Here is a 24,200-nt window from a genome sequence, read left to right as displayed (position 1 = left end):
GTGAAGAGGTGGGAGAGTGGAACAAGATGTCCGTTGAAGTGGTAACTGTGGGCTCAATTTTTAATTTGAAAAGAATTTGGACTGGTACATGGATGGGAGAGGTATGGAGGGCTATGGACTGGGTGTGTCAGAGGGCCTCGGCAGAAAAAGGGTTCGGAACAGACAAGAAGGGCCAAAGGGGCCTGTTTCTGTTCTGTAATATTGTAAGGTTCTATGGTTCGAATACTTCTTTGAAATAAATCAATCTCTGCCACTTTGCAAACAAATCTTACCTCCAAATGTGCTCCAAGTCACCACTTGCCTCCCACCTCCCTTCACCTGTTCCTGAAACCCCCATCTATGGAGTTATCGTCTCTGCACCTGATGATTCCATTAATGATTTGCTGAGATTTTTTGCTCTGCTGTTATAATCTTGGAGGTCGTCCAAAATTCTGCCACCATTCCCTTAGTCACCAGGCCCCCATTAAACATGGATAAGGTCTGAGGAAACCCATACTGAAAATAGACACACAATGAGAGCAGAACTGTTTGGCTTCTTTGTTACAGTTTCCAATCTTGCCCCCACCATCTGGAAGCAAATTGGCTGTTGGATCTTCATCAGGCTCCCATTAAAACCTGATCAAGGTGGAATGAATGGAGCTCAACTTCCTATTTCAGGTGCCAAACTTACAACCTCCCATGTGGCCTTCACCACTGTTATTGGATGTGCACATTAACATTATTTCAAAGCATTCATTATTCTACTCGTAAATTAGAATAAGCAACATTACACAGTGATTTATGAAATAACAACTTTAATTTACCATGATATTTTCAAGTTCTTGCTGCAAGATTTCTGGATTAGAGATGGCCTCCAGCTGAACCATTCGTCTTTCTGTTTCAATTCTCTCTAGCCACAAACGCAGCTCATCTGCCTTCTCTTGCCATTGTTCAAACAACTTTTTGCCAAGACGGGATCCAAGTCCAATGCACTATAGAGTGAAAGAAATGAATGAGTATGTGGATTTTTAAAATGTACGATTTTGTGATGCTATCAAATATCGAGTGTCCAATCGATCCAAAATGGGTCAAGCGATACATTACTGGTCCATTACTTATGCCAACTATCATTTTTTTGTTCCCTGCATCAAGTTTTTTGAGGGTCACAGACAAAAAGGCAATGTTCACTTCTCACCAAAGGTGAAATGCCTGTTACCCTGCCGTACTGTTCCATTTTCTTATTATGTCAATAATTCTTTTAATTAATATTTTGAGTTTGCTTTCAAAATAAACTGATTGTCAGGAATATATCAGAAGCATTGAAAACCTTCACAAATTTAGTGTGTCAGTGAAGATTAGACAGAAATTTTTTTGGGGCTGGGCTTGTTCCAGCCGAACACGCTGCATTTCTGTTATGCCATTCAAGCCTCACCGTTGAGTTTAGGAATATTGAACCAGCGATGTGACCTTTGTGGATTGGACACATTACAGCTTGTTCAGTGACAAATACACGTGGGAGGCCAGTCTGGAAAATCTTCACCAGTTATGATCTGTTCGACATTTGATTTTATTAAAAGGAAATGAGATCACGACTTATTTTCTGCAATGGTCTCCGTCCAACTTGAGTGAGTTCGGCCACCAAGAGAGCTCCACAATACTGGAAAGATTTGATCATTGTTCCTGTTCTTCATGGGTATTATTAATAACAGCCGCAAACCTTTTCCAGAGCCACCCTTCTAAGACTAAAACTTACACAAGTTGCTCAGTCTATCAAAATGCTCTCAAGTTACTGATCTTAAGTAAAATTGGAGTTTAAATGCTATTAATCTAAAAAAAAATGAAGATATGTCATACTTCTGATCGAAGTGTGTTGAAGCGAGCATCGGCGCTCTCAACCGTCTCCTCCACATGTTGGCTTATGGCATCAGGATCAATTTGGATCTTGTAGCTTTCAATTGCATTCCTGATTTCAAAGTGAAAGGCAGCATCAAAGACACTTTTCCAAGATCGTCTGAGGTGTCTTAGATCCCCTTTGTGAAATTGAAGATCTTTGAAGAGGAATTGCTGCTTCTTAAGTTTGAATGTCAATGACGTGGAGTCAAATTCCCCAGCTTTAATCTTTGTTAGTTCCTTCTCCAAATGAATCATGAATGTTTCAAATTCATCGTGATCTGTTTAAAGGAATATAATGGTCAAATATTTAAATGTTTTAAAGCATTCAGAATGGTCAAAAAATACCAGATTATCTAGACTTTGACACATTGACAGGATCCTGTAATAATTACAAGTTGGGGTTATTCCAAACCACATGTAGCTTTCTGTTGTCTTACTTAGAATTCTTTTCAACTCTCAGTAAATAGTATTTTATAGTAATCTGGAAAATAAATGAATACTTTCCCTCACCTTTTCGGAACTTCTGCAATTCTAGATGCAGATCCTCAATCACATTTAATTGAGAATCTGCACTTGATAAAGCGGATTCGTACTCCTCCATCAAGACATTCAAGTTCTCCTGCAGTGCAACTTCCTCGTCTCGCAAAGGGTCCTGGACATTTTGTTCCAGGAAAGTCTGAGCTGCCTCTGTGGCCAAAACCAACTCTTGCTCTTTCCGGGACAACTTTTGGCGATGTTCCTAGAAAAGAAACAATCCTAGGTTCATTTTTATTGCTCCAAGTTGTGTTGGGGGAGGTAAGATTTCTATTTATTGCATTTGCAATTGAAATAAAATATTCAGGTTTCCCAATTTATTAAAAATCAGGGTACCAAAACACCCTTAAATACACACAGGAAACGTATTTCAAGTCTAGAAACCTAAACGGTTTTATCCTTTCGGAGGTTTAATCAACTACCTTGATCTACAATTCTTTGCTTGTGTCAAAGGATGAATCCTGCTGAGATGGAATAGAATATATTCCATATTTAATTTGACTGACAAGAAAATAAATCCTCTCCTTCAGTATTTGTACACAGTCCCTTCCCCATCAAACAGACTTACTTTAAACTTAAGCACATTAAACTTTTGTCATTTGAATGATCTCATCCTTATCTTTCTATTCAGGGATTTAATATTGTTTCATGATGTAAAAGAGAACACGTGAAATCTAACTAGAGTTGACTGTGATCTAGTCAGGAGAATGTGAACTAGTTTGTAACTGTGTAAGAATACACCCTTCTGACTGTAGTAACTGTCGTGCACCACTGTGGGGTGGGTGTCTATGTATATGAGTGTGTGAACAGTTTCAAGAGATGGTGGATCTTCTTGTCTTTTTTTCTTCACTGGTATCACTGTTTCCTTCACCCCAGACTTGCACATCTTCGCCCAGTGGTTTGCTATGCCGTAGGCTCCACATTCAGAACCATATGCGGGACAATCATTTTGGTCACGGAGGGGTGTTGTCTGCTGCCCTTCCTACAGGTCCTGGGGGTGGCACTTTTCTGATTGTATTTTTTATAGCATCAACCCTTCCTTCTCTTTGCTGTGGGTAGGTCTGCATTGATAGGGATTTCATTTGTGTCCTCGTGGATTCGAAGACTCTGCCTGTTTCTATATCTTTGGCCAGTTTCAAGCTATCCTTCCCTATAAGAGACTTTTGCATTCAGGATGGGCATATTAGTGGATCAGCTAATCTTTCCTCTATATCCTTCCATCTGCATTTTGCAGCATTAATTTTTGGTGTAGTAAGGAAGTTAGTAACAGTCTCATCAGTCTCTTACACAAAACCTTGAAATTCATAGCATTCAAGTCTAGGATTAGAGCTGAGTTCAAGGTGAGAAACAACCTTTGCAAATATCTGCTCTGGATCATTTTTCTCCACCCCGTAAGCTCTCAGCTTTTAAATAAGTCACGGCCTGGCTCCCCTGTCCAGACATGTATAGAACTAACCTTCTCCTCGCTGTTGCAATTTTAAAATAGCTTTTCACTACTAAATTGTACATCTGCTGAAACGTTTTGAACGATTCAACAATGTCTTCAGCCTCCCGTCCATCACTGGGTGAACTGCTGTTGCACCAGCCATTCATTTCCAGGTGTACTTTTTCTCTTCTTCCCCTTCAGATTTCAGTCACTTCCAATCAATTTTATAGTTTTATTCTTGTTCTCTTTACCGACCACTGCCAACATGTTCTGTCTCCGTGTTACCTGGGAGGATTCTTAAATAACTTAAAGATGCAAGATTCAAATAACAGAAGGGAGTTTACTTACTGATGCCTTCCACCATCTCAGGAAACTGTTCACACTCATACTCATGTATAGGTGCCCCCCAGTAGTGCACGACGGTTACCACAGTGAGAAGGGTGTATTCCTAGGAAGTTACAAAAGAGTTCACATGATCCTGACGAGATAACACACCCATCTCACTGTCGTAAATGTCGTGCACCAATGTGGGGTGCATGTCTATGTGAGTATGAACATTTCCTGGCATGGTGGAAGGCATCAATAAGTAAAATCTCTTCTGCTATTTGAATCTTGCATCTCTAAGTTATTTAAGAAGCCTCCCACACAGAGACATAACGGTGACTTTATTGTATTTATCTTTACCATTTTGTTCAACATCCTTTGGACTTGACAAGACTTTATTCAAGTCGCCTTATTCCAAAACAAACCAGGCTGTCAAGCACACACAGGGCAATAATTTGCATATATGTTAAGCAATGCTTTACGAAAAGAAGATAACACCAATTGGTAAATGTTTAAAGATCTTTGCTCTTTTTTAACGATGAAAATCTGACTTGAGCACTGCATATTAAGGAATGACAAACATGAAAATCTATCCCCATTTTAGTGAAAACATTCTGGGTTATTATCATTTTCACATTAGTACTTCAAGATGCAGGTGTCCCTGCCAGGGCCCAAACTGATTAGTTCTGCCTCACTGCCGGCAATATCATCATGGACCACCTTCTTGAATAGCTGTCATGCTACTTGTCAAGGTCTTTCTACAAAGTTGTAAGGTTGGGAGTTCTGAATTTAGCCCCTGAGAAGGGATAGGAGTGTAAAGGGGAATCAGCAGGTAGTAATGTTCCTACAGACCTACCGCACGTCCCTGTCCATGTCAGGTGGCACCTCTTTGGACATATTCTTGGAGTCGAGTAGATGTCGTTCACTCCGTTGATAGGATACAGGACCACCTCAGTGGAGAGAATGAATGGAGGGCCAATCAAGCCAACTGCTTTGCTCTGCTGTTGAGGTCCTTGGGCCCTTTGGGAATTGTGCTCATCCAGGCAAGTGCGGAGCAAAGGTTCGCCACCTACTGCTTGACAGGTAGCCTCTGATCTGCTTTGGTTATTACAGTACTCAAAATGGCTGGTCCATGTTAGGACCACAGTGAGAAGGAGACCTGGAGTCATGTGACAACACCCAAATGAAGTACCATTATGCAGGTTATTGGTGAACAATGCCACTTTATGTCACAGTGTGTGGGCCACACTTTCCATCGGGCAGCTGATTATTAAAGTATGGCTGTGTCTGCTTTTGGTAGATGGACCAGATACCAGAAGAATTTGCCACTTTGTCAGAAAGATGTCAGTGCATCAACTGTGACAAGAGGTGCAAAAAAATCTGGACTGAACTTCTTCAGTCTAGTCCTATTTGCACTTGGTGTTCCAAAGTAAAATAAATGGGGTGAAAGTGATTTCTGTGATGGTGTCGGAAGAACCTGATGGAACATGCTAGAAAGTGTCTTAACCCCAACTTTGTTATTCAGAAGCTGAGGCCTACCTCCACTGAGAATGAGGTGACCCTTGGTCCCTCTTTTCCTGTTTACTGTTCATGATCCAGCTGGAATGACGACAGAGCTCAAATTTCATCAGCGGTTAATTCTGTCTTTGGAATGTTATTTTTTTTTCTGCATTGCCTGCCCACTGTCCAATGTTGTAAGATTATCAGTCTGGCACCTCATGTGCATCTGAATTCCCCATTAAACCATGGTGATGACTTGTCTTGGTTGTAATGGGAGAACTAACGATGGTAAGTAACACTTTCCTGCTGCAAATGTTAAAGGCCCATTGTACCTTTTGGCTACTGTGATTCCAGCTGTCAATTTATTCTGAATCTATCCCATTTAGCACAATGGTGCTACCACACATCAGAATTGAGGGAGCCCCTGGAGAAACATGGGATGGATCTTTCTGCTCCTGCTGTCACCAACAGTTGCTTCAACAACAGGAAAATTGTGGTAGTGAGGGGGTGTAGCCTTACTCACTCTCTTTTCCAAACCAATCCCTAGATCTGCACAAGGATCTGGCCTGGTTGAGTGGACGAACAGTGACGTTGCTACGCCAGAATTCATTCCGGTGGTGTATGCTTCCTCAACCCTTTTTGGTTGTGAATAGCTTGCATGGCCCATTCAATGGGTTATAAAGAGTTAATCACATGAGTGGGTGCTGGAGTTATCAAAATAGGGGAGGAGGTTCTTCCCTTTACAACATCAATATCCACATTATATGTGAATACAGCATTACTGAGGTGAAGAGTTTTTGTTAAGAAGCTGCCATGGTGAGATTGTTAGTGAAGGGTCTCTGTGACCATCGTCAATCACTGCCCCTTCACAAGTAAGTTAATCATATTCCCGTCATCTCTCATCACTTGCGTGACTGGGCCAGAGCAAAGAACAGAAAGTAGGACTGAGTTAGAAAGAGGATCTGCTAGATCTTTGAATAGGATTGGGAGAAGATCGTCAAAATTCAATTCAACCTCATTTGGAAATTGTGTTAGTCATTATTTAAGTGAAATTTAGTCAGTCGCCTTTCATCAAATCTGTACTGATCAGAGGTTCTGATGAAAAGTCCAATCCAAAATATTTTTACAATTGTTCGAATATACACTTATCCAAAACACCTGGAAGTGTTCATACCTTCAGGCCTTGCTGGTGGTCATTCAGTCTTTCGCCCATCTCAGCAAATGACCCCATCGCATCGTCCTCTTCCTCCATCTGGAAACCATCACCTAATGCGTAGAATTCGTCTTCGGTGATATGAACTCCATAGTGACCCTCGACTGCCAACCATTTCAGAAGATCACCTACTGTCTTCTTATGTTTTTGTAGGTGACCTTCTGTTGTTTCCTACAAATTGCAAAATCCTGTTAGTTTGAAGACGTGTTGTACTTTCCTGGCAGCAATTCCATATTCCCTCATCTATTTGCAAACCCTTGGGATTGAGGAGGATGTGAAACCACTTGAGTGGAAGATGCCTGTTTATAAACAGGGGCCATTCCACACCATTTCATCGGAATATACACATGGGCAACACGTGGTCTTGCCCAGTCTTCGATCAATACGAAAAGGATGGAAAATACTAAAGACCAGCCTCCTATACACACACACGGGCATCGACGGAATTCCGCTTCATCATTTCCCTGCTCATGTCTCCCTAACACTGCCTTCATTTCTCGGGCCCCTTCGTCTAATCCCTCCCCTTTCATTTCAAAGGCCTTCTCTGCGTCTAAAGCAACTGCTACTGTTGGCGCTTTACTCCCTTCTACTGCATGAATTAAGTTAATAAATTTACAAATATTGTCTGTTGTGCGTCTTTTTTTAATAAATCCAGTTTGGTCTAGATTTACCATTTTAGGTACATAATCTGCTAATCTGTTTGCTACTAGTTTAGCTATTATCTTATAATCTGTGTTAAGTAATGATATTGGTCTATATGATGCTGGTGCGAGTGGATCTTTCCCTTGCTTTGGTATTACTGTAATTATTGCTGTTTTACATGAATCTGGTAAGCTTTGTGTTTTGTCAATCTGGTTGATTACTTCCAGGAGGGGAGGAATTAATAAATCTTTAAATGTTTTATAGAATTCTATTGGGAATTCATCCTCTCCTGGTGTTTTATTATTTGGTAGTTTTTTTTTATTATCTCTTGTATTTCTACTATTTCAAATGGTTCTGTTAATTTATTTTATTCCTCTATTTGTGATTTTGGTAGTTCAATTTTAGTTAAAAATTCATCTATTTTGCCTTCTTTCCCTTCGTTTTTAGTTTGGTATAATTGTTCATAGAATTCTCTAAAGTTTTCATTGATCTCCGTTGGATTATATGTGATTTGTTTACTTTTTTCCTTGATGCCAATACAATTTTCTTAGCTTGTTCTGTCTTAAGCTGCTATGCTAGGATTTTGTGCGTTTTTTCCCTTAGTTCATAATATTTCTGTTTTGTCTTCATTATGTTCTTCTCCACCTTATATGTTTGTAGTGTTTCATATTTTATTTTTTGATCTGCCAATTCTCTTCTTTTAGTTGTATCTTCCTTCATTGCTAATTCTTTTTCTATATTTACTATTTCACTTTCCAACTGCTCTGTTTCCTGATTATAGTCCTTCTTCATCTTGGTTACATAACTTATTATTTGCCCTCTAATGAACGCTTTCATTGCATCCCATAGTATAAACTTATCTTTCACTGATTCCGTATTTATTTCAAAGTACATTTTAATTTGTCTTTCAATGAATTCTCTAAAATCCTGCCTTTTAAGTAGCATGGAGTTTAATTTCCATCTATACATTCTTGGAGGGATGTCCTCTAACTCTGTTGTCAATATCAAGGGTGAATGGTCCGATAATATTCTAGCTTTATATTCTGTTTTTCTTACTCTATCTTGCTTACGAGCTGATAACAGAAATAGGTCTATTCTTGAGTATGTTTTATGTCTACCCGAATAATATGAATATTCCTTTTCCTTTGGGTGTTGTTTCCTCCATATATCCAAAAGTTGCATTTCTTGCATCGATTTAATTATAAATTTGGTTACTTTGTTCTTTCTGTTAATTTTTTTCCCAGTTTTATCCATATTTGAATCCAAATTAGGGTTGAAATCCCCTCCTATTAATATGTTCCCTTGCGTATCTGCTATCTTCAAAAAAATATCTTGCATAAACTTTTGATCTTCTTCGTTAGGTGAATATACCTTGAGTAGATTCCAAAACTCCAAATATATCTGACATTTTATCATTACATATCTCCCTGCTGGATCTATTATTTCCTCTTCTATTTTAATTGGTACATTTTTACTGATTAATATAGCTACTCCTCTTGCTTTTGAATTGTACGACGCTTCTGTTACATGACCTACCCAATCTCTCTTTAATTTCTTGTGCTCCAATTCAGTTAAATGTGTTTCTTGCACAAATGTTATATCAATTTTTTCTTTTTTCAGTAAATTTAGCAGTTTCTTCCTTTTGATTTGGTTATGTATTCCGTTAATATTTAAAGTCATATAGTTCAACGTAGCCATTTCATACTTTGTTTATCTTCCCTTTCCGTTTCTCCATCATCATCTTTCCTTCTTATCCATTTCTGTTTTCTTGTTTTGAACACTTTATAAGACAACATTTCTAAAACATCAAACATTTTCCTTATTCTCCTATTTAAAACTTCTTTAACCCCATTCTCCCCTCCCCCTCCTGAGTTGCCCTTTATCTCTTGTTGGGCAAACACATCTCCCCTCTCCATTTGGATTTGCGAATTCACTCGCAAATGTCAACTGATTTTGCAGTGACCATAACTCATCCCCACCCAGCCCCCCACCGGAAAAGATTTCAATTTTCATATGTAACAAAGGTCACTCTTTTAATTCCCTCCTTATTCCCTCTATTCCCTTTCATTCCCTTATTAATTCTTATCTATACTCTATATATTTTCCTCTAAATACATCTACATTCATGTATACACACACATACATACACATCTACATATATATATATATATAATAAATATATATTAATATATATATATATATATAAAATATATATATATTATATATATATATAATATATACATACATATACCCATATACACACATACATATAGTTCGTGGTCATTTTTACTCTCATTACATGTCTTCATCTCTCTGCTTGTTTTGTAGTTGTTCTGCAAATTTTCGTGCTTCCTCTGGATCCGAGAATAGTCTGTTTTGTTGCCCTGGAATAACTATTTTAAGTACCGCTGGGTACTTTAACATAAATTTATATCCTTTTTTCCATAAGATCGTTTTTGCTGTATTGAACTCCTTCCTCTTCTTCAGGAGATCAAAACTTATGTCTGGATAGAAAAAAAATTTTTGACCTTTGTATTCCAGTGGCTTTTTGTCTTCTCTTATTTTCTTCATTGCTTTCTCCAATATATTTTCTCTTGTTGTATATCTTAAAAATTTTACTAAAATGGATCTTGGTTTTTGCTGCGGTTGTGGTTTCGGGGCTAATGTTCTATGTGCCCTCTCTATTTCCATTTCTTCCTGTAATTCTGGTCTTCCTAGGACCCTGGGGATCCAATCTTTTATAAATTCTCTCATATTCTTGCCTTCTTCATCTTCCTTAAGGCCCACAATCTTTATATTATTTCTTCTAATGTAGTTTTCCATTATATCTGTCTTCTGAGCTTACAGCTCATGTGCCTCTTTAACTTTTTTATTAGATTCTTCTAATTTCTCTTTTGTCCTCTACTTCCATTTCTACGATTATTTCTCGTTCTTCCACATTCTCCACTCTTTTTCCTATCTCTGATATGACCATTTCTATTTTATTCAATTTTCTTCTGCATTCTTAATTCTTCTTTTTATCTCATTAAATTCTTGTAATTGCCATTCTTTCACTGATTCCATATATTCTTTGAAAAAAGATACATCCATTGTCTTGCCTTTCTCTTCTTCTTCCACTTCTTTCTGTTCTTCTTCTTCTTCTTCCTCTGGATTGACTATCTGTTGTTTCCTTCTTTTCTTTTTACCTTCTTCTTTCTTGTTGTCGTTATTGTCTCTGTTCTGCACCAGCTGCTGTGCTGCAGGTGTCTCTCTCAGCTGTGGAGATGGACTCCGCAGCTGTTTCCCCCTCCCGTCAGTGTGTTTTTTTTCTTGCGCGGTTGCGCACTTTTACTCGGCTCTGTGAGCCATTTTTGTAGTCCCGAGCCCGGGACTTCCACTGACCTGAGGGAGCGGGCTTCTCTCTCCGCGGCGGGCCTCCTCGGACAGGTAAGGCCTTCACCTTCTTCTTCCGACGTTCTTTCTTCTTCTCTTCTTCCCGTTGTTTTCGACTTTTCTCTCTTCGCTGCCATTTTCTTCTCACCTTTATTTTTACTTTGTTTTAAATTTTAATCTTGTACCTTTGTGTTTTGTGCGTTTTTTTTTTAACTTTTCCGGAGAGGGCTGGAATTCCCTGACCGGCCACTACTCTATCACGTGACTCCCCCAACTGGATCATCTTCAGCTGTCATCATTTTCTTAGTCACAGACCTAGTTACCGCACATGCAGGATATATCTCACCATCCTCTCTAACCACATCCTTACTAGGCCAATTTGTCAATCTTAAAACTGACCCAACTTTATTCTCTGACAAATCATTCCCCAGCAAAAACGAGACACCTTGCATGGGTAACTCCTACTACAACAGTTCCTTTGACTAATTCTGAATTTAGCACAACCTTGTGAAGCAATATTGATCCTACCTCATCTCCAACACCTTTAATCAAAGTTGTCTCCTCTGTGTCTGTCCTTTGATCCACAGTTAAAACGGTTTCTAACAACAATGACTGAGCAGCCTCAGTATCTCTAAGAATGTTAACTGGAACCTGTGGTTCTCCCTCCTTTATTGAGACAAAGCCCTCGGACACAAAAGGCTTGAAAACATCCATGACCTACTGATCAGGTTATGCACCTCTGCTCTCCTTAAATTCCACTGTTTCTGTATACATGGTTCTGGTTAAACCTGTTTTTACCTTTTCTGTTTCAAGACTAGACAGTCACACGACCAGCTTTCTTACACAAATGGCATATAAATACAGAAGTTCTGTCCTTTCCTACCTTTCCTTCATCTTTTTTCTGAACATTTTCTCCAGACTTTATTTCAGCCCTACTATCCTGCTCCATCCTAACCTTATGAACAGGTTTATTAATCTGGTCCACATGAGCTCTCTGAAAATGCCTATTATTCTGGAATGTCCTTTTGTGAGTCTTCCTCAACAAATTTTCCTTCACATGTAATATTTCACTATTATAATCCTCTACGTTTGTACTTTTCTCATCCAATGTTTAACTTCAACAATTTTCAATGCCTCAGAAATAGCCATCAGTTCCTATTTTCTCACCTTCTGCAGTTCTGCAGGTGATGGTTGTAACAAAAATGTATCAACATCCATTGCTGCAGTTTTTCCAGACACAAGCTTTCTGTTAGCTTGTAAAAATAGCCTGCAAAAACATCCCAATCAACTAATAAATCATGAAACTGCAATGTTCAAATCCTAAAGGATGAGCCCCCATAAAATGTTACGGAGTCCAGATGACCCCAAAAACCAGTAGCAATAGATATGCACGACAACACAGGGTTATTTAAACAAAAGTAGTTTGGAATTTTATTTGAACATGAAAACAGAATTGAACTTTAACTTATTACTTAACCTACATAACCCACTTAATCCGCCCTCAAATACTAAGTGCAGGTGAGTGTAATGTGTATTGAAGATTAGAAAAGTTTTTTGGATCACAGTCCAATCTCACTGGATGCAGGCAATTCTTGCAACAGTGCTCATACATTAGCATTAACAAAGTTCACCAAGCTTTGGTGTTTAACAGACAAATGGTTACCACTCAGAAGGGCTCTTGCTGGTTTTCAGAGAGAGAGATTCCATTTCCAGAGCATCTGCAACTGATTTCTTCTTAATTAGTCTTTCTGACAGAACTTGCCCCCTTCAGGGTTCTCCGGATGATCCTTTTTCTTTCAGGTCATCTTTCAGACCACCAGTCTTCTCCTTTGACCAGGCAGCCTTCCAAAGTTTGGCAGCTTGTCCCTCTGGAACAGATTTCTCTGACTCCTTCTCTCTCACTCCCTCCCTCTCTGAGAGCAAAGCTGTTCTAACTCTGCCTGCTAACGCCACATGCTCTCCTAGGCAAGCTGTATGTGGATACTTTGTTGCTCCTTTGCAAAAAGCAGGATGCAATAATCCTGCTAAAATTCTGGCTTTTCAAATGTGTGTGTGTGGAAGCTGCTCGAGTAATTCATTCCAAGCTACCTCTAAAACTCTTGTCACACTGCACATTCAGAGATCTGAGAAGAACCCTTGGCCGAGCCAACTTTGCTTGAAAGTAAACAACAATCACTAGCGATCTGTGGTCGTCTCAGCCTTCCTTAAGATAGGTTGCAGACACCACTTTATCAATTAGTGCATTGGATCAGGTAGTGCCGGAAATACACAGAGAAGCCGCTGTGTGGAGATTTCACAGAAATACAGTTTAGAAGCAGGAAAGGATCAGATGTTATTGAACAACAATGAAAGGAACTATTAGCATGTGGTCTACAAAGTAACCTTCTTTTTGTATACTTTATTTAAAATCAAATTCAAAATCCACAATAAAATACATCATATTAACATACAAAAATTTCCCCCATATATACCCCCCTCCCACCCCCTCTCTTAGCTCCCTCCCATCCTCTACAACCTCAAACTAAAGAAACAAACCATCATAGTCGGGTTTGATGTCACCAATCAACCATGACATATTTAGACCCATACATTTCACAGAGGGACCCGCACATTAACAAAAATGGTAGACGCATGGCGTAAATTGTAAGTTATCTTTTCCAATAGAATACATGATTGCAAGTCCATGTGCCATCTCTGAATACTTAATTCAATTTAATCTTTCCAGGTTATAGCTTTACATTTTCTCGCTACTGCCTATTCCAACTGAATAAATGCAATTTGAAATGTATCCAATTTCATTTCCAAACTCCATTTTACTTCATATGTCCCAATAAAAATTCCATAATTCCATTCAGAAAGGGTTTCACCTGATCACCTAACCATACTGAATGTAAAAAAGACCCTATCTATTCCCCACATTGAAAACACATATCCAAAGAGATAAATCTATACCTCTTCAACTTCTCAGGTGTTAAGTAAAGTTGATGAATAAAATTATAATGAACGAATCTTTATCTTACGTTTACTGGCTTAGTCACACTGTCCTCACATAATGTCATCCAATCATCCTGAGAAATTAAAACCGACAGATCCTTCTTCCTTTTACTTCTCACTTTATAAATATCCAACTTAGGCATCTTATTTTGTAATAAAGCATACATTTGTGTAATCAATCCCCTTTCCCCTCCTTCAATAATTGAACATTCAAATCTCTTCCTTCGAGGTAATCTCAAACTGTGTCCAAAATTATCTAGTAACAAAGTTGGTAACTAAGCATGGACCTGATCCATATTTTTCATTCCATCATTGATATGAAACAAAATTTCCAGCTTCATAACAATCTTCGGCCAAGATAATACCTTTCTTTTCCCAAATATTCAGGAATACGTGATTTATTTTTATACAAAGCTTATTTTAATACAAAGGGTTTTAGCCAAAATTTTGCCCTCAGCACCAATAGCAACGTTGGTCCGATACCATATTTCCATGAAATGTTTTAACACCAGTAAAGGATAATTTTGGAAAAGTTGAGCATTCCATTTATAAATAAACTGTATCATTCTTTGTTCATGAAGCTGAGCCATTTGGATTTTAGCCCAACGTAAACATTGTTGTGATCCAACCATTCTATTAATAAACTTGAATTGTGCCGCTTCATAATAATCCTGAAAATGTGGTAATTATAAAACTCCAAGTCAATTTTTGTATAGATACTCTTGCCAATTTACCTTTTCATAATAAAGATCTTCCCAGCACATGGAAATCCTTAAAACCTTTTAGGAATCCCACATGTAATTGATTGACAAAAATACTGAATACGGGGGAAAACATTCATTTTAAAACACTGTCGTGATGGACACAACCAAGAAAGACTCAGCCACCACATTGAAAGCCATTAATGACGTTTTTATTCAAATTCAGCCCACGCCCGCTTAAGGGCAGCCTAAGCTCAGTCACCTCGTGCATTGTGATATCAGAATCGCTGCCCCAGGCGTGCGCTGGGCAGGTGACTTGAGGCAGGGAAAAAACCTTGACAGCGCCATCTTCCCATGGCTGCTCCGCCATGTGGCGTTATACACCATGGGAGACTGCGCCGCCACATCGCCCTATTAAATTTATCAGTAAATCTTTCCACCTATTTAAATCTAATTTAATTTTATGCTATAATAGTCTATAATTCAACTCATATAAATGATTATAATTATCATCTACATTTATCCCAAAATACTTAATTTTATCCAACCGCTTAAATGTAACAATATCTGCAGTTTGCAAAATCCATTCTTGTCAAAGGCATCATTTCACTCTTATCCCAATTAACCTTATATCCTGATAATGCACCACACTGTTCCAACCTTGCATGTAACCTTCCTAACGACTGCGTAGGATTTGTTAAATATATCAAAGCATCATCGGCAAATAAATTCATTTTATACTCTTCCTCATTCGCCTTAATATCTTTAATATCACTATCTTGTCTAATCATTCGCGCTAACGGTTCAATAACCAAAGCAAATAAAGCCGGTGACAAAGGACACCCTGTCAAGTTGATCTAGATAATATAAAGGAAGAAGATACTTGTCCATTTGTCACCACTCTAGCCAATGGATTTTTATATAAGGCCTTCACCCAACCAATAAAGAGTGGCCCAAATTTAAATTTTTCCAATACCTTAAACAAAAATCCTCATTTTACTCTGTCTGCAAGGTAACCTTGATTAGAGAGAGGCATTAGATTAGATGTATTTTTTAGATTTAATTTTTCGAGTTGTTTTCTTTTTCTTTTTATTCTTTTGTTTTGTACAATTTATTTCAATAAATGGGTTCACCATATAGATTATTTCTTATTACATTACAACTCCGATTATCTGAAAGGGCTGTGACCAACCGGCTGCTGCCGAGAGGCCGCTCTCCTGGACGACGGCAGGACAAGGAATTCTTCCAACCACTTGCTGGGAGTGAGTGGTGTGCAGTTTGATGGGAGAGTTGGAGAGAAAAGTCAATAGGGGAAGGTAAAGAAGGAATAGAAAAAGAGAGGGGAGGGAGTTACCTGAAACGAGAACAATCGATGTTCTAATTTCACGTGCAATAATTTTTTTTTCAACCTGAGAGGTTAGTTTGTCTCTGAAAAATATTTCAGATAAATGCAGATTCCTGATTTGTTTTGGATATCTTCATTTATTTGAATTTTTGTAAACTTTTGGATAAATGAGGATTTCAGCGAATCTGATTTTGGATGATTGGAGTTGGAGTGTAATTGTTTTGGAGGTTAACAAGTCATCCTGAATGTAGTTTCATTAACTTTGTTTTCTTCGCGTGTCCTTACTCGTAATGGAATGAATTGTCACGTGGTTTTCAGATTTCTGTATGTATGCTTATATGTTAAACTCAATAAAAACATTTTACCAAGAACAAGCATGTGATCTTGCAGGTAAAAGTCACAGTTAAAACTTAATGACTATTTTCAAATCCACTGCAAAGCATTATCTTCATCATGTGAACCATGGCAGTGAACAAAACAAAAGTATCTGGAAAAAGCAAGGCAAAACACCTTTCAGGATTGGCCCAATGAACATTGGTTCAAGGGTTGCTGAAGGCATTGCAACTGAACACATGGCACAGGGTCAATCCCCAGAGACATTCAGATTTTACACCTATACACTCAAGGCTGAGGTTTCTGACTTGAATTTGATGAAAGGCAAACCACAGATTCTTGGTGCATCTTTACGAAGAACACTCTTGTTTTGATTTCAGCCAGAAAACCAGGACTCCAGTCTTTCATCAGTCTTTCTTCCAGGGCAGAAACCAAAGGAAAGGGTACATTCTTCTGGGGGTCCTTGGTTAATATTTACTCTTAAATCACCATGGCAGAAACACAGAACATAGAACACTGCAGCATAGTACAGGCCCTTCAGCCCTTGATGTTGTGCCAACCCATATATTCCTTCCTAAAAAAAGCACTAAACTCTCCCTACTCCAAAACAATAAAGAGAATTTAATTCCTGCCTTTGACAGCCAATTGTTCCCAGAAGAAATAATAAAAATAATTATACTTCAAATGTAACAACAGAAAATGTTGGAAATAGTCAGCAGGTTGGTCACCTCCTGACTTGCTGGGAGTTTCCAGCCTTTTCTGTTCTTATTGAAATATCCAGTAATTCCAGTTTTATCATTTACACTTTAAACCTTGGGGATCCTTTGTGCTGTGAAAGGAAAGTGAATGTTTTTCATTTTAATTTACAAAAATAAGACTATCTTGACCCATTTATTAAGTAGGAATGTATAAATTCCAAGTAGGATTCACTTGTTGATGACCTTGTTTAAGTTTCAGAATAAATGAAGCACCCAATCTGTAGATGCTTTGGAAAAAGATAAGACAAAGCATAACTGATTTACCAACACTGAATTGGAGATAATTAGCTGCGAAACACCAAACTCTCCTTATAGGATGAGTGTCTGATGTTTACGTGAGTAATGAACCTTGTGCACACAGTACAACTTATGTTCATTTCGACATTGCCTCATAGAAGGTTTCACACGTGACCGAGAGTACCTGCTGCGTGTTTTCTTCCCTGCGGTCGACATTGAAGTCTGACGATTCCTCCGCAGCAACTCGGGAATGAAACCACCTGCCTCTGATCTTCTTGCAGCAGTTGCACGTCATTCTTTTCCGAGGAGTGAGGGATCTCCTACTCTGCTCCTCTTCCCCAGCCACTCGTGCCACTCGTAGACAGCACAAGGCATTGCCCATTCTCCTGCAAGTCACACGCGAGGTGTTTCCAGTGACGTGTGATGTAGTAATTCAAATACGTCACCACCGTGAGCCTCACTTGGCCAAAAAGCCCTGGTATTCGGCAAAGACTGTGCCACGCGCTCGCACCACGTTCAACCCTCACAATGAACACGACTGCAGTCTCAGCAACTGGGTTTGCTGGCTGTGTGATGTCATCAATGGGTTTATTGTTACACAATAATACAGAAAGACAAGTGAAACCATGGTAATCTCCCAATATTTACTCTCTCGCTATGATGTCACAATGAGACCCCAACCCCCCCACATTCTCGGAATGAATGTACTCAAGGGGCAGTTTATATTTGAGGGTCTCCCGCCAACCATTGTTGTCGGGGCAGCCAGGTGGACTCCTCTTGTCATTGCCCCTCCCTCCCAGGTAGTCTGCACCCACCTGGATCGGGTGCCAGGGGGCTATAAGGAGATCGGGGAAGTGATTGATACCCTCCTCTATGAGGGGGTGTGATAAGACAGCCCAATCTGGCCTGTCTGTAAGAAAAATGACACGTGGTGAATGTTTTCGCAAATTGGACAAATTCACTCCCCTCCCCAACTCACTCTGGCTGTGGTCATTTCTGATGTGGTTGAACCACTTCATTGGATTCCAGATGATGGAATGTTTATTTTACACCATTACATCTCCCAAAATCATTAAACTGCTCTGGGAGGGGAAAAAAAGTTTGGTATCAGACATGATTTACTCTGGGAGAACATGGCACCATAGAGTGACCCAACTTCTCTAAGGCTTGTTTCATGGAGCTAGGATCCCAGATGTTTTATTCACATTACTTAGATCAACAGGGGTTAGGAAATGGCCTTGTCTTTGTCACATTATGAAGGCTCCAAACCCCAGAAGATTCCCTAACTAAAGTCACTTTTGGCAACAGTGCATTGGAAAGGTTTCTTTTGCCATGTCCAGACGTGTAAAACATCTGACATTTCCGATTTCGGATTTCAGATTTTTTGTCAGAGTTCATACATGACGTCACATCGATCCCTGAAATAGTTTTTGCTGCGGGCCATGCAGAATTAACCTTCTTGGCAATGCCATATAAAACTGACTCAACGTTGAGATGTAAACAAATAAAGAAATTTAAACAAACCGACTGTACGATACAGAGAGAAAAACATCAATGAAGTGTAAAAGTACCCTCCTTACATAAGTCCCTGACTGAGTTTGTTGTTGAGGAGTCTGATGGTAGCAGCTGTTCCTGAAACTTATGGTGTGGGTCTTGTGGCTACCTCTTTCCTGAGCGTGTGCTGGGTGGTGTGGATTCTTGAAGATTGCTGTTGCTTTCCGATGGCAGAGTTCCAGATATTCTCGTTGGTGAGGAGGGTTTTGCCTGTGATGTCTTGGGCTGTGTCCACTTCCTTTCAGAGGGCTTTTCAGTCAAAGGTATTGATGTGCCTATACCCAACTGGGATGGAGCCGATCAGCACACTTTCTACCACACCTCCGTAGAAATTTGCCAGGGTTTCTGATGTCGTACCAAACCTCCGCAAATCCCTGAGGAAGTACAGGTGTCGATGTCTTTTCTTCACAATGGCATTTGTGTGTTGGGTCCAAGATAATGACTCTCAAGATCTGAAATTTGCTCACCTTCTCCACCACTAATCCCCTGATGATCACTGAACCATACAACTCTGGATTTCCCTTCCTGACGTCCACAATCAGCTCCTTGGTTTTGGTGGCATTGAGTGGGAGTTGGGTGTTCGTGCACCATTCAGCCAAGTTTTCATTCTCCCTCCTGTATGCTGTCTCATCGCCCCATTATATATAATCCACTACCATGGTAGCATCAGTTGCATTGGCTTTGTTGTACTGAGCCACGCAGTCATAAGTTTATAGAGAGAAAGCAGGGACTAAGAACACAGCCCTCTGGTACTGGTGGAGATTGTAGAGGAGATGTTCTTACTGATCCTCACTGATTGTGGACAGGAGGAGAGGGAAATTCAGCATCCAATTACACAGTGGGGTGTTGAGTCCCAAGGTCTTGGAGTTTGCTGATCAATTTTGAGGGAATGATGGTGTTAAATGGCAAACTGTTGTCGATAAAAAGCATCCTGAAGTATGCATCTTTGCTGTCCAGGAGTTCCAGGGCTTTGTGTAGTGCCAGTGAGATGGCATCCACCATAGACCTACTGCTACGATTGCAAATTGGAACCGATCCATTTCACCGCTCAGAGAGGAGCTGATAGGCTTCAGCACCCAGCCTTTCCAAACAGCTCCTCACTTCTGACTGAGGTTCAAGGTTCAAGACTCCTTTTATTTTAGGCAGACGGAGAGTCACCACTTTGTCCAGCTCCCCTTGCAGAAATGAGGCCCCAGCAAGGAATGGTTGACAAGGCCAGTGCTCTAAGCACTGAGCTATTGGAGTAGAAAGGGAATCAAAACAATCTCTGTTCAGAGCCACGGTCTGTGAATTCTCCTCCTATGCTCCCTCAGCCTCTGCGGCTGCACAGTCTCCTGTTCAATTCATTGACAACATCGAGGCCCATCCCTTCGCAAGTGAACATGAACACGGTGTCTTGTCGCTCTTCTGCCCTCACGGAACTTTTTGTAGTCGTTGGCACATTGTGATGTTCCACTGCGAATCGCAGAATGCCATGCAGTGCGATTTTTTCGGCGAGGTCCCCCCAGTCAGTATGGTTGACATGGAATGACTGGAGATTGCACTTGATTACGTCTTTGTAGTGAAAACGTGGGCGGCCAACATTGCGGGGAGCATCTGGTAGCCCACCGTAGAGGACATCTTTGGGCAATCGGCCATCCTGCATACAGACAATGTGGCTAGCCAACCGCAGGCAGTGAGCGCGAATGATTGAGTAGAGTTCCGTACCTCCAGTCTTCTCCAGGACTTGGACGTTTGTGACTCTGTCGTGCCATGAGTAGCCTAGGATGGATCTGAGGCAGCAGAAATGGAATGCGTTAGGCAGTGTTCATGCTTTATGTATGTGACCCAGGATTCAAGGCTGTAGAGAAGCATACTCAGCACGCAGGCCTCGTAGACTCGGATTTTCAACTTGGTGGAGAGGTGGCAGTTTTCCCACACATGGGCACGGAGACAGTGGATGCTTTTCCCAGGCTTGTGTCCAGTTCTGCATCAAGTGAGTTCGTTGTTGTCACAGTGAAGCCTCAGTAGCAGAATTTGTCTATGTTGGCGAGCACTGACCCATTGATCGTAACTGATGGAGTGTCGTGGGTTTGTTGGCTAAAGATGCCCGTCTTGCCCAGGCTCATTTTCCGACCAAATTCAGTGCAGGCAGATGCAAATGCATCACACAATACTTGCAGCTCTGGCTGGGAGTGAACCATGAAGGCAGCATCATCTGCATAGAGCAGTTCTCAAATCATAACTCTTCTGATTTATGTCCTGGCCCGGAGCCGTGACAGATTAAAATGTTTTCTGGAGCTCCTTGTGTGCAGCGCTGTGCCTGAAGCTTCTGGAAAGGCATGGCGCAGAAGAGCAGAGATGAAAATGTCAAACAGAACTGGAGCGAGTACTGTTGGAATCTAGGGGTTAAAACAGTATGAAATAAATGATTAATCAATAAGTTTATTTGTACTGCATGAGTCAGGGAAAGAGGAATGTGGCTAAGTGGCTGTCACAGCATGGAGCAAAGTTGGCTGAACAAAATTGGCTGCTCCCAAGATACAGGGAGAGGATATGCATAAAACGATTTAGGAGGAATGCTCAACTGAAGGAGGTGGGAAGTAGCACAGGAGACACAGGCCAGATCAGAACAAAGAATGGCCCGCAAGAATCAAAGGGAATGGAAAACCAGTCTAGGAGGAAGATTAAGGCATGAGGAGGTGTTAAAGAGAACAGCAGAAATTGGCCAGACAGGGACCGAATGGTGATTAGAAATATCTGGGGATGAATTAATTTCAGATCTAAACAACAGGATAGTCTGGCCTGGAGGATTAACATGGGAATGCTACACCCCAGAAATCTGCAAAACAGGAGATGACTTGTGATAACCCTTATGCAAAAAGATCTAGCAGGGAAAACAACTTTTGTTCTGTGTGATAAGATTGACCTATATAAACTGTGCCAACTGGACAATAGGGGTCAGTCTCGGGGAGTAGCTCACTGGCAGGTGACCTATGAACTAACAGACTGACCCAGAGCTCTGTTAAGTTTTATTCTTGTGCTGTGCTGTGCTGTGTGGTGTAATAAACTGACTGTTGAACCGAATACCTTCTCCTATCACTTCATTCAACGAACGCGCTGGACTCAGTTCACACATAGACTAAATTAAGAGTAAATAAATTAAAGCCAGAGTCCAACAATTTGGTGACCCCGACGTGATGAAGATGGAGAAGTGACGGAAGAAAAGATACGAAACACCGGTCGATTGTGGTGTGATGATAACAACAAGTGACCATTCAACAGAGTGAGGTAAGCAGACGCCTGTTCAAACGAAGTTCTGCTATTGGCAAAGATAAAATTGTGTGTTGTCACTACTCTGCAAAAGACCTAGTTAAAGACAAGAATAAAACAAAAGGAGGTTGGAATCCCTCTACGGAGGTTGAGGTCCCTCTAGGAAAAGGAGGTTGGAATCCCTCTATGGAGGTTGAGGTCCCTCTAGGAAAAGGAGGTTGGAATCCCTCTACGGAGGTTGAGGTCCCTCGAGGAAAAGGAGGTTGGAATCCCTCTACGGAGGTTGAGGTCCCTCTAGGAAAAGGAGGTTGGAATCCCTCTACGGAGGTTGAGGTCCCTCGAGGAAAAGGAGGTTGGAATCCCTCTACGGAGGTTGAGGTCCCTCTAGGAAAAGGAGGTTGGAATCCCTCTACGGAGGTTGAGGTCCCTCTAGGAAAAGGAGGTTGGAATCCCTCTACGGAGGTTGAGGTCCCTCTAGGAAAAGGTTGGAATCCCTCTAAGGAGGTTGAGGTCCGGTTGGAATCCCTCTAAGGAGGTTGAGGTCCCTCTAGTAGAACGGGGTTGGAGCCCCTTGTAGCAATCTCGAGAGGTAGATTTAGACACTTGGCCAAGTAGTATAAGGTGTATGGGGTGATAGTTATTTGTTTCTATAGTGTGTAATAAGTATTTGTTTAAGAATCGTGTACCATAGTAGTGTATAATAAGTATCCGTATAAGGTGTATTGTGTTATAGTTATTTGTTTCTATAGTGTGTAATAAGTATTTGTTTAAGAATCGTGTACCATAGTAGTGTATAATAAGTATCTGTATAAGGTGTATTGTGTTATAGTTATTTGTTTCTATAGTGTGTAATAAGTATTTGTTTAAGAATCGTGTACCATAGTAGTGTATAATAAGTATCCGTATAAGGTGTATTGTGTTATAGTTATTTGTTTCTATAGTGTGTAATAAGTATTTGTTTAAGAATCGTGTACCATAGTAGTGTATAATAAGTATCCGTATAAGGTGTATTGTGTTATAGTTATTTGTTTCTATAGTGTGTAATAAGTATTTGTTTAAGAATCGTGTACCATAATAGTAATAAGTATCTGTATAAGGTGTTCGGCATTTAACTGTTTTTTCATGCACGCTGGTATTGTTGCTGTGTATATCACTGTGTTACTCTCGATGTTTTAAGTACTTCTGAAAAAGGGGTAGCAGAGGTTACAGATTGTACTGTTTTACAGGGTAGAGAGGGCATAGAGGCAAGGTATTTAGAATACGGATCAGGGAAACACAGTGGGGATAGGCAGTCACACAGTGAGGCATCAGTGTACACAGACTAACCGCAAAACAAACAATGTACATTTCACACAAAGGGGGAAACTAACAAGCTAACCGCAAAACAAACAATAGACACTTCACACAACCACGAGACACATAATCCCCCAGCTGGCTCTCTCTCTGATCATCCCTGAAGGGGAACACCTGTTTTCAGGGAGCTGCTGGTCATCTGGTGGTTATATAACGTGGAAAGGGGCGAAGTAGAGTGCAGGGTGTCAAAATCCTACCAGGAGAGAGAGCCAGGGAGTACGAGGTCTAAAGGGATAAAAATCGGAACAGAGATGGAAGGAGTAATAAGGGATGTAGGGCAAGAGTTCGGGGAAGACAGAGGAGTTCCCCCATCTGTAGACAGACAGTGGGAAAATACAAGGAATCAATTACTGGGAGGATGACCGAAGGGAGAGGAAGGACAGGCTAGGGAACGGTACGAACAGATTTGGAAAGAGCTGCAGAGTCAGGGGAAGGTACCACGAGGGTTTGAAAAAATCCGGCTGTTACTGTACTTAGGAGAAGCAGAGAGGGAAGCATGATCACACACAGAAGACAGGGTCAGGAGAACCCTCGCTTCCCTTTGGGATATGCGTTGCGGGAAAGGGGGGAAGTACGGCTTCCAGAAAGATATAGACAGATGCCGCTAATTTATGAGGGTCCGCAAATTGGGGAAAGGTATCAACCCTTCTCATTCACTGACATGAATTGTATTTTGGACAAAATGCCACCTCCGACTGAGGGAGGTGGAGCGTGGATGGGAAAGTTCTGCCAATTTACGATGGGACATAAGATAGCCATAGGGGATTGGAGAGCATTATTGGGGAAACAG

At 40.5% G+C, this 24,200-nt stretch overlaps 1 protein-coding gene across 1 annotated transcript in view; it reads right to left on the bottom strand.

Moving 5' to 3' along the window:
• LOC138759061 (microtubule-actin cross-linking factor 1-like) overlaps positions 1-17,809 on the bottom strand; it is a 34,978-nt gene extending 17,169 nt beyond the window's left edge. The window contains exons 1-5 of the mRNA XM_069928922.1: positions 17,436-17,809; positions 6,831-7,040; positions 2,383-2,611; positions 1,834-2,150; positions 804-971 (exon numbers count right to left, since the gene is read on the bottom strand). Of these exons, the coding sequence (XP_069785023.1) occupies positions 804-971; positions 1,834-2,150; positions 2,383-2,611; positions 6,831-7,040; positions 17,436-17,633 (1,122 nt within the window). The 5' untranslated portion in view covers positions 17,634-17,809. The remainder of the gene's footprint in view (positions 1-803; positions 972-1,833; positions 2,151-2,382; positions 2,612-6,830; positions 7,041-17,435) is intronic.
• Positions 17,810-24,200: the final 6,391 nt, after the last annotated feature.

The sequence above is a fragment of the Narcine bancroftii genome, chromosome 3, assembly GCF_036971445.1.
Source record: "Narcine bancroftii isolate sNarBan1 chromosome 3, sNarBan1.hap1, whole genome shotgun sequence".
Taxonomy (NCBI): Eukaryota; Metazoa; Chordata; class Chondrichthyes; order Torpediniformes; family Narcinidae; genus Narcine; species Narcine bancroftii.
Note: the sequence above shows the minus strand (reverse complement) of the source record. Positions and strands in the feature narration are given on the sequence as shown.